At 41.1% G+C, this 11,240-nt stretch overlaps 1 protein-coding gene across 1 annotated transcript; it reads left to right on the forward strand.

Annotated features, from left to right (window-relative positions):
• Positions 1–1,133: 1,133 nt before the first annotated feature.
• GEM (GTP binding protein overexpressed in skeletal muscle) lies at positions 1,134–9,635 on the forward strand. Its single transcript, XM_054019357.1, has 5 exons — positions 1,134–1,249; positions 3,144–3,483; positions 6,039–6,115; positions 6,627–6,831; positions 8,455–9,635. Exons 2-5 carry the CDS (start codon positions 3,153–3,155, stop codon positions 8,730–8,732), a joined length of 891 nt encoding a protein of 296 aa, XP_053875332.1. The 5' UTR covers positions 1,134–1,249; positions 3,144–3,152; the 3' UTR covers positions 8,733–9,635.
• Positions 9,636–11,240: the final 1,605 nt, after the last annotated feature.

An 11,240-nucleotide genomic window follows, 5' to 3' on the forward strand; every position in this document is an offset into this window, starting at 1 on the left:
CCCAAAAACAAAATTAACAAGTTTCTGTTGAAGAATTTTGTAAAGTGCATCTTTTCTTAGCAATGTTTCTAGGTTATTACCTGAAATGGAGTTACTCCTGATTTACAGCAGTGAATCATGCCCACAAAGACATCTGTGTCCATGTTCAGAAATGGATTAACTTCATCTGGTCAGATTTCTATAGTGCTTTATTAGTAAAAAAATTATATGACTTTATGTAACACCTGGAGACCTTATACACTTTGGTAAGGGAATCTCCCCAGTCTTTATCAGTAGAATGAATTCAAATTTTCCATCTAGCCTTAAAAGTATCAGGCTAGGAGTGTGATAATGCAGTGCTTTCTCTGGCAAAACTCCTTGCAGTTAAGGAGGCTTGAAGGAGTAAAGATTTAAGGATCAAGCCCCTCATTTGTAAAACGTACAATATAGTTTCAGCTTTTCTAAAACTATGCAGCATTGTGCTACTCCAATTTTATGCGAGTGTAACACCTTTCATACCAGTGGAATTACATTAGCATCAAACTGGAGTAACACTGCAGTGAATAAGAATCTGTGCATCCAAAAAGCAGTCCAGTGAGTCTGAGCAAACTGTTCAGTGACTTGTAGATTTTAAAGAAAATGAAAAATGGGATCTTTTGTATTAGTCATTCTTATACTGAAAAATAGGATAAAATCCCTAATTTTCAGGTATTTACAAATTATTGATCTATGATTACATTTAGGAGATGAGGTATTCCCGGATGGGGTCCCTTCCATTTTGTAGTTCGATAATGAAATATATTTGTAGCACTTGGGACATTAGAAAAGCACAAGCAATTCTTTAGACATCACTGATTTCAAGAGCACTTGAGTGTAAAACTGAAAGAGACTTGTGATGAGAATTTTTTGTATTTTTCCACTTTGTAAGAAGACAAAAGGTTTACTGGCATTATTAATGAAGAAAAAAATCATATGACTTCAAGTAAGTGATTTCATTAGTGTTACTGTCTGTAAGTTTTTGCTCTTCTGCATGCCTGCTTCCTCCCAGCTGGGGGCTGGCTGTTGTGTGAACAGGCCAATGACGTAACGGAAAAGCCCTGTCTCTGATCAGATGGACTAATATAAACCACGTTTGCTGAGAAAGAATTAGAGAGGAAGCCACTGAACAGGAGAGGATTTACTCCAGCAGACCAGTTCAATATATCACACTCCACTGCAAGAAATAGACAATAAGACCAAAAGAGCTGACTGGTGGAAGAGACTGTGAAAAGTAAGGTGGTGCTGGCTGAAAAGTATTAGTTTGAATGTATTACTTTAGTGAAGAGAAATGATAGAACTAAGTAGACAAATGAAATATGTAATGTGAAATATAGTTTGAATTTGGAATTGAATGCACTACAGTAAGTTATAAGACATTGTCTTGTTTAGTTTATTAAACTGTGGAAATCTCTTAAGGAAGCACTACTAATGTAGACTGTTTATTATTTAGCCAAATCAAAGTTAACATTTCTCATTCTGTCTTTTTGACAGGGAAATGACAGAAAAATATATGCTTGAAAGTTAAAATATTTAATTTTGTTTGTGAAGCAGTGTTTGTTTGGTGCCTGGTCTCCAGCTAAAAACATTTCTTGCTGGCAAAAGTTTATGTGACTGTATGGAATACAGATGAACTGATTTTGCAACAAATGCTGTAATTACAGATAGAAAATGGCATAGATCACAAGTTGTAGAAAAGGGGCAATATCCTTGGTAAAGGCTGATATTCAAATTATAGGTACAGTTTGCTGTTTTTCAGCACATTTGTTTTATGACCTGCTCTGTACCTGCTCTAAAAAGTTTTCAAGGGTTGTTTGAGTTAGAAAAAATAATTGCTAGTGTGCGATTTGATGAGATGCTGCACTTTTTGCAAACACAAAAGAGGAATAAAGTTTGAAAGCGGCCCCGGATGTTTTAATAGCAGATGATCTCTTTGTTAATATGCAGAAGAGAACTGAGAGCCATCAGACTTAAGCCTAAAAAAGCAAAATGTATAAATAACTGTCACCTTGGGAACTGGAGAGTATCAAAGTAACTTTCCTAAAAATGGTAGCTGTGGACCACTAGGAATGACATCACAACATTCTGCCTCCAACCATGGCAAAATACATTCAAAAGCTAAATGTAATTAAAAGCCATGTTTAGACAAGAGGAGCTAACCTGACTAGCTGCTCCTCAGCCAATTCATTTGTTGATTTAAAAACCGTAAATTTATGAGCTATTTTCTCCCAGTGATATCTCCTCTAGTGGTGCGATCACGTACATACTCTGGGATCCCATCAGATCTCATTCTGCTCTCTCTTACACCCGTTTGATACCAGCTTAATTCCATTGTGTGCAATGGAGTTGCTCCTTTTTTTTACACTGGTATAACTGAGTGCAAAATCAAGCCCATTATAGTAAGACTTGTTGATGTGGTTCTTTTTCCACCAGAGGAAATTATCTAAATGTGCAGAGCATAATGTTTGTTGTTCTCACAACAGATTCAACTGTCAGTTGAGACTAACCATGATACTTTGCAGGCAAAGAACAATTTCTTGTTTAACAACCCCTTGGCAGATTCCGCTGGACTTTACATGGGTATGCAGTGATGGGAGAGGGTGCAAAGAACTTTCACTCCATTGCATTGTCTGTGTAAGAGACAGGCACAATTGCAGTCTCTGTATTTCTCCCTCTGCACCCCCCTAGAGGTGCACAGTGCCCCAGAATGGGCAGGGACCAGCACACAGGGGATTATGCCTTCTCTGAAAGGACACAGCAGTGGGCACGGTCCCCCATGTGATGGGTTGCTATGAAAGGCATTCTGCCTCCTACTGCGCCCTTTGGGGCAGTTCAGCTCCACACCATCCCCAAAGCAGGGCTGTTCCTAATATTCACAACTAGGGGGAGACAAAGATAGGGCTTAATATGTAATGCTGATTTCAACCTGAATCCTAAAGCCATGACTATGGTTTGCTAATTAGAAATGTTAGAGGCAAATGAAAGAGGCAGGTTCTAATTCTTCTTTTGTCTGTGCAGTAGGCATTTGCAGATGCAAAGGATATACCTTATCAATGTTTTTTTTTTAAAATGGAACTCATTTCAAATTCCTGGTGTGTAACGTTTGCGACTTCACTATTTTTTCCTAGGGAAAAACCATGACTTTGAATAACGTCACCATGCGTCACAGCAGCAGCGCGCTGCACGCACAGCAGCAACGCTGGAGCATCCCTGCCGATGGAAGGCACCTGACTGTCCACAAAACCCCACATGAGTACAACGTGCGCAAGAGATACACTATGAACCCCGATGATTATTACCGAAGGAGTTGGTCATCAGAGTCTTCCGATTCAGTCATTTCCTCCGAGTCCGGAAATACCTACTACCGGGTGGTAATGATTGGGGAGCATGGAGTGGGGAAATCTACCTTGGCCAATATCTTTGCAGGTGTACATGACAGCATGGACAGTGACTGTGATGTGCTAGGAGGTAGGTCATTACATTCTGCACTGCTTGTGTTTACATAAAGCCTTTCTTGTCAATAGTCATCAGCAATAAGACACAGAAAATTAGTGAGGTCATTTAATCTGGAGTGCCCGAAACTGAGGTAATGCACACTTGGCCCTTATTTTCAAAGTTGATTCCAGCACATGCATCTGTCTCAAAAATCAGGGGCTATGAAAAAAGACACTCATTGACAAAGGTCTAAATCAGCTGAAATACAGACAAAGGAGAACAATACAGCTTCAGAGCCCTTTCTTTGTAAAAAGGGCGGTTGGAATCTGATTAATTCTTGACTGTGCTGTAAATACATTACATAGAAGGCCTGAATCAGATCTTATACCAGTTTCACCCTGGTATAAGATTCAGTGGATCAACTCCTGCTTTACCCTGGTGTGAGGTAATAGCCTGATCAGCCAATCAGGTGTGTTTTGTTTTCATCTTCCACTGAGTAGTCCTGTAATCATGCAGGACCTCATTTGCGTGGGATGGGCCTTCTAGCAGCTATCTAGCCTGCACTCCAGCAGCACACAGAGTACAGCATAGTACATGCTTATGGTCCCTTCCACTCTTCTTTCTTGCAGACTTGCAAAACTGCCCTGAAAATCTACTAGCCCAGGCACCACGCCTAGTCACCCACCTTCACAGTTATGAGGATGGAGGGAAAATAATCCCCAAACCAACAATAATATTTTACTTATCTTAAAATGTTACTTGCCCCAAGGAAGTGGAATTTTGCACAGCTGCTTTCTGGTATATGATGGACCTGATCTTCTGTTGGGTGTTGGTGCTTTGTGCTGCACTGTGGGCAGCATGTGTCCTTACAGCAGGGGTAACCGGAATTCAGAGGATCACCCCAGGTCAAAGGGAGCCTCCAGTTAGTTTAGAATCAGTGTAGCAGTGCCTATGTTGTGCTATCTCCCTGCTGCTGATGTAGGGCACATGGGTGAGATGCTCCTATGCCGTTGTTCCAAACACTGGGAGCTGCCAGAAGCCAGGGCAAGGTAGAGCAGCCTTAAAGTTGCTCTAAACTTACTCCAGAGGATCAGTCCTCCACAGAGTAGCCCCAAGATGAGGGGGAGTGTGAAGGTGAGCTTTATGTCTCCTACAGCCTGCACTCTGTTCAGCTCTGCTGGACTCAGACGTTTGCCCAGGATTAATCTGAGGCACAAGCACAAGGGAGAACCTACTGGGGCTAGAAGTGAAATTGCTCCTGTTGGTTAGTGTTTTCCTTTTGCTTTCTTCCTTTTAGGCCCATCCACCCCCAGGTGGCCAGCTGTGTCAGCCCAGTGTCCTTTTGTTTACAAAGAGTTTTCCATTTTAAAGTTTCTGTAGCGGAACTGATCTAAAAAAATAAACATTTGGCTATTCTTTAGTGCCCCTTGGCTCATTCTACTCCATGGACTCACTGTTTTCTGGCTTCCAAGAGAGTCCAAGATTAGGACTTGGGGAAAGATCACTTCACAAAAGCACAGTCGGAGTTTATGAGGGAAGAGCCTTTATTTAAAATACAGCAATATCCTCCATCAGAGTGGTTTGGATAGGTGCTCTAAACAGCATGGTGATGGATGTAAGAAGTTCAGAAGCTGTCTGCCCTAACACTGGATTTTATTATGCTAGCAGTTACACAAGACTAGAGATGGGCCCAAACCAAAAACATGCATTCAAACACCACAAACTTCAAGGGAGTGAAAGGGACGGGGAATGGAATCCAAATTTTACAGTGGCCCTTGATCTCTATAATGGCTTGGCGCTGACCTCAGATCTAAATACCTCTGAACTGGGTGCGGTTTGAAATCCAGATATGAATGTTGCAGGTCCTTATCCAGGGTTAGGCAGGTTCTGTCACATCCTACCAAACTGCCGTGAAATGCTTCATCACCTCTTTAATGTTCATAGGTGACCATTCAGTGAGAAGCACTAACATGGGACATAATAAAGCCAGCGGAATTAGGGACAGTTCAGAGATCTGTACTGCAATAGCAGAATCTATTATAGATTTATAGAGCCCAACAACCTTTGCCTCACACACCGCTGCCTGTTGCTAGGGCTGCTTGATGGCTGAACTGCTCGGAGTTCACCCGGAAAGGGTCCCTGCTAGAGGGAAAACAAATATTTTCCATTACTAAGCCTTGCTGGAGTCTGTACGTCTGTCAGCTGCTCCCAGGGGGTCAAATGTTCAGCATTTGATTTATTTCTTTCACTGGTTATATTCCTCTTCACCCTCCCCCAACCCTACCCCTGCCCCACATAGGATTAAAAAGCTTTTCAGCCAAAATAATGAACACTAGTTGCAAAATCTTTCAGTCTCGTTCATTTACCATGAAAACTAAGAAAAAAACAGTAAAGAGACATAGGGCCACATGCACTGCTCATGGAAATGGATACAACGCCATTGAAATCAATGGACTCATACCAACAGTGAATTGGGTTCACTGAATTCAACTTGGAACAAATCATATGTTTATGGCTATTTTTCTTTATTGCTACATATATAACAACAGGAAGGGATGTATTGCTAACACTTTGGTTTTTTATTCTAGAAGATACATATGAACGGACCTTGATGGTAGATGGTGAAAGCGCAACCATTATACTGCTTGACATGTGGGAAAATAAGGTATTCCATTCCATTCATTCCATTCAAGTGCCCAAGGGAAATTAAGTATGAATGAGCAGTAATACTATAGTTCTGCTAGGAACATGCATTTGTTGAACAAGTAAGGAGGTGTTATCCATAATTCTATAGCCAGTGAAAGCATGGGGTCTCTAAAAATGTCCAAGCTCCTCCATGTAAGTTTGAAAATGGTAAAGAAATTTCTTTGTCTGATTTATTATTAAAAACAAAAATGCTGGAAACATGATCAAAGCTACATTTGACCTGGGCATAAGCAAGCACAAGTTAATGAAGTCTATTGGCCAATTTTGGCCCAGATTTGTGCTGCTGTATATCCATGTTCCTTTGGTTTGATACTGGTGTAATTGTGATCAGAACCATACCCAGCAAAGTTACACCATGGTTGAATTTGGGTTGTGTAATATTACATTTTTTCTGTAAACACTCAGTTGGGCTTCCAGTTAAGAAAGCCAGGCTTTTGCTAATGCTGGCGGTATCTATTTTATTTTATCAGCGTGAAGAAGAATGGATCCAAGATCACTGCATGCAAGTAGGAGATGCATACTTGATTGTCTACTCCATCACAGACCGAGCGAGCTTTGAGAAAGCCTCTGAACTAAGAATACAGCTCCGCAGGGCACGCCAGACAGAAGATATTCCCATTATTTTAGTGGGCAACAAAAGCGATCTCGTCAGGTGCCGTGAAGTTTCTGTGTCAGGTATGGAAAATTACCATGACAACCACTTTATAACTTTAAGAGCCATGTACTGGCCTAGATCTGCTTGCAGAATTCCCACTGATGTCAGGAATACTCTATGGCTGAGAATGGGTGGAATGGTTCAATAGCAAAAAACAAACAAAAAACCTCAACCCCAAAATCCCAAGTTTAAGGGCCTGATTCAGCTCCCATAAATGTGAATTAAAAGACTCTCGTTGACTTTAATGGGAGATGGATCGAGTTTTTGGTCAGCTAAGTCTCTTCCTGGAAACTTATCCGTGAGTGTCGGATGCGTAGTGTCTACAACAACACAATAAACTAGTGTTAACCTGAAACGGATGATAAACTCCCCCCAGCTTAGGTTTCAACTCAGTCCCATGACTATTGACTGTAGAGCCTGACCTTTCCAAAGATATTCACCCTCTCCTCTGTCTTCCAAGACCTTTTCCCAGCTCCCCATGCAAGGGGAAGGGAAAGCTGATCTGGACTTTACCCTGCATTCTGGCCCCTGTCACAATGGCCATACATGAAAACTTCTCACTGGGCGAGGTATAGCAGTAGAGCACAAGGGCTCAGTAGTATTACTAGGCTTCTTGTTTTCATGTTCACATTCTTCCTACTGCTGGCTGTTAAAGGCACTTTGCCTGGAGTGAAGACAGGAAGCTGGGTTTCATTTTAAGCACTCCATGAGTCAACCACCTGATGTGTTTGGAGAGGGAGGGGAGTATCAGAGCATGCTGGTATCCATTTAGAAGAAGAAGATAATTAGAGTTAGTTTAGGTTCAAATATAAAAAATAAGGGCCACAATTTCAAAGTGGCTTCTAAATTTATGGGCATAATTTAGCTAATACTTCATTTTTTGCACATGTTGCTGTTCACCCTAAAGTTTTTGCTGTTCAAAGACTACAATTTGTGTATGCAACCTGTGGGCCCAGTCCTACTCCTTTCAATGTTAGTTGCAAGTTTTACCACTGACTTCCATGAGGGTAGAATCAGGCCTATACTTACACATACAAATCAGGTAGGTAGGAACTTACCCATTCAGGGTATGTCTACACTGCAATAAAAGACCCGTGGCACAGCCATGGCTGGCCTGGGTCAGCTAACTGAGGCTCAGGCTGCAGGGCTATAAAATGGCAAGGTGATGTTCGGGCTTGGGGGAGCCTGGGCGAGGGGGAGGGTTTAAGCTCCACCCCGAGCCTGAACGTCTATACAGCAATTTTATACCTATACAGCCCAAGCCCTGTGAGCCTGAGTCAGCTGACCTGGGCTCTGAGACCCAGGGCTGAGGGTTTCTATTGCAGTGTAGACGTACCCGAAGTGTGCATGTAGAGATCTGAGTTTTGGCATATGCAAAATTATGCCTGCAATCTTAAAAGTTGTATTTTGAAAATATGGCTGTAAATGGATCAAGCAATATATTGCTCTCAATATTGGTAACCTCATTGCCTCTGAACGTGAGTCACTGAGATTTCCGTGAAGTACAAGTGACTCTAGTTATGGCATGTATAGATAGCTCACATTCTGTACTGTGCATGGCTTTGCCCTTCTCCCTTTTGCCTAGGGAACATGCACTATCTGAGCGCTATGCCCACTGACATAGATCCCTTACCATTTTACAGAGGGCCGAGCTTGTGCTGTTGTGTTTGACTGTAAGTTCATCGAGACCTCCGCAGCTGTCCAGCACAACGTGAAGGAACTGTTTGAAGGAATTGTGCGGCAAGTCCGGCTAAGAAGGGACAGCAAGGAAAAGAATGAGAGGAGGCAGGCATATCAGAAGAGGAGAGAGAGCATTCCTAAGAAAGCCAGGCGGTTCTGGGGCAAAATAGTTGCCAAGAACAACAAGAATATGGCCTTCAAACTTAAGTCCAAGTCTTGCCATGACCTATCAGTACTTTAAGAAGGTTGGACTATGACAGATGTTCTCTTCTGTGGACATTATTTAACTACAATGTGAACAATAATCAATCTATATTAGATTGGACTACAAGAAAAACATTTTTGACTTGGATTCACAGTTGTGATGGTGACAAAATGTGCTGGCAATAAGCATAGCACAATGCATGGAAAACAAAAGCCTTTCTTAATATTTTTGTCAGTAGTTTTTTAAAAAGCTTTCTCTAACATCCTAAAGTTAAGCAGGGTGTGTTTTTAAATTTACTTCTTGTTTCTCTTGTTGCCTTTGGATAATAGTGTAAGAACCTAAACACTCATGATCTGGCGAATGAATTGCACCTTCTCATTATTATTTTTGGGAAAATGTGTAGAGAAATGATGAACTCACTGGGAACTGATCCTTTGCCAAATAGTTGGTCTGATTTTCTTAAGCACCCAAAATCTGCATTTCTCTAGAATAGTCACTGAGACACTGTCTTGTTTCCAGGGGTAACCCCCATGAACATACACATCTCTTACTTTTGAAAAAGTAATATTTTAATGGAAAAAATACTTCTAGCCAAACGATATTTCCCCTCTGATTTTCATACTGTGGGACTGTCAACAACAACAACAACAAAAATCAGACTAAAATTCAAAATGCTTCACGTGAGAGATGCCAAATTATAAAACCACCTGATCTTTTATAAGAAACCACATGGACATTTGTACCCAGACTTGTGTATGAAGGAGCTGTGCTGTATTTATTTCATTGCAAAGCAATAAGCATTTTTAGTATTGGGGGTGAAAATGTATTTATTGTCAGGTTTCTCAAGAAAAACACTTTAATACTGTTTTCTAGCTAATATCTTTTTCAGATTATGCAAGTTTTTATTTACATGCCTTGTAATAAAACAAACAAAATATTTGACTGCCTTTGAGTCCCACCATGAAATCGCAAAGATTTTATTGGAAGTTAAAGAAAAGATTTTGATTGTTTGGAAAGCTTCTTGCGTGTGTGTGTGTGTGTGTGTGTGTGTGTGTGTGTGTGTGTGTGTGTGTGTGTACACTGAAGATACCTAACAGGTATTGCTGATTACAGACTATTTAGCAATTTAGCAAAGCAAAATGCTCTTAATGCACAATAGTCCTTATACCCAGAGTGGCACTATGGTGATAAAGATAATAATAGTTCATTCTTATAGAGTATATTTTGTTCATAGATCTCAAAGCATTCTACAAAGAAAGATAAGCATCATTATTCCCATTTTACAGAAGGGGAAACAGAGGCAGAGAAGTAAAATACCTTGCTCAAGGTCACAAAGCATGTCACTGGGTGGTAGAGTGGGAAAATCTCAGTCCAGTGTCCCATTCCTAAAGTAGTATTTGAAACAAGGGTGTTGTTAACACAGAGACCCACTCTGGATTGGGATATTCAGGGACTTTGGGTGCATAACTCCAAGGTCAGGACAGATGTGCAGCAGTTCTAACATGCAAACTGGTAACTATGATGGGCCAAATGGCCACCCTAGTAGCTCAGGCACAACAAAGACGGGTACAATATAATTACCTAGATAGACAGACACACAGAAGTGAACTCCACATCTTGTGCTGTACAGGATTTGTTTACAAAAGGCCTGACTCAGCTCTGACTGGAGTCAGCTTGCTGAGTGTTTGAACACCACCACCTATACTGACAGACTAGGTAGGATGAAAAGTTGATGGGGCCGGGGGATACAGAGTGGATGTACACGGCCTCCAGGTTTAGTACTGCCCATCAGGGAGTGAGCAAACAACTGTGCAGAATTCATATTTCCCAAGGAATATAGTACTTCTGCTCTAGAGTACATTGCCTAGCAATTTGCCTGAAATAATATAATTCGGTATTTGGAACACAACAGTGACAAGAGCACCAGGTGATTCTATGAATTCAAAGGAAAGTGTAATTTTGAAATGAATGTTTTTTGCATGGCCTGGACACAATTTAATCATAGAATCATAGGACCAGAAGGAACCTCAAGAGGTCATCTAGTCCAGTCCCCTGCACTCTTGGCAAGACTAAATATTATCTTCTAGACTATCCCTGACAGGTGTTTGTCTAACGTGCTGTTAAAAATCTCCAATGATGGAGATTCCACAACCTCCCTAGGCAATTTATTCCAGTGCTTAACCACCCTGACAGTTAGGAAGTTTTTCCTAATGTCAAACCTAAACCTCCCTTGCTGCAATTTAAGTCCATTGCTTCTTGTCCTATCCTCAGAAGTTAAGAAGAACAATTTTTCTCCCTCCTCCTTGTAACAACATTTTATGTACTTGAAAACTGTTATCATGTCCCCTCTCAGTCTTCTCTTTTCCAGACTAAACAAACCCATTTTTTTCAATCTTCCTTCATAGGTCATGTTTTCTAGATCTTTAATCATTTTTGTTGCTCTTCTCTGGACTTTCTCCAATTTGTCCACATCTTTCCTGAAATGTGCCACCTAGAACTGGACACAATACTTCAGTTGAGGCCTAATCAGTGTGGAGTAGAGCG

This window comes from Malaclemys terrapin, chromosome 2, assembly GCF_027887155.1.
Source record: "Malaclemys terrapin pileata isolate rMalTer1 chromosome 2, rMalTer1.hap1, whole genome shotgun sequence".
Lineage (NCBI taxonomy): Eukaryota > Metazoa > Chordata > Testudines > Emydidae > Malaclemys > Malaclemys terrapin.

What these genes read in the sequence shown, in the direction of transcription:
- GEM (XM_054019357.1), top strand. Translation starts at nt 3,153, where the DNA reads ATGACTTTGAATAACGTCACCATGCGTCACAGCAGCAGCGCGCTGCAC. An exon ending in TGACTGTGATGTGCTAGGAG is followed by an intron (nt 3,484 to 6,038) that starts GTAGGTCATTAC and finishes TTTTTATTCTAG; the next exon opens with AAGATACATATGAACGGACC. An exon ending in CCGTGAAGTTTCTGTGTCAG is followed by an intron (nt 6,832 to 8,454) that starts GTATGGAAAATT and finishes ACCATTTTACAG; the next exon opens with AGGGCCGAGCTTGTGCTGTT.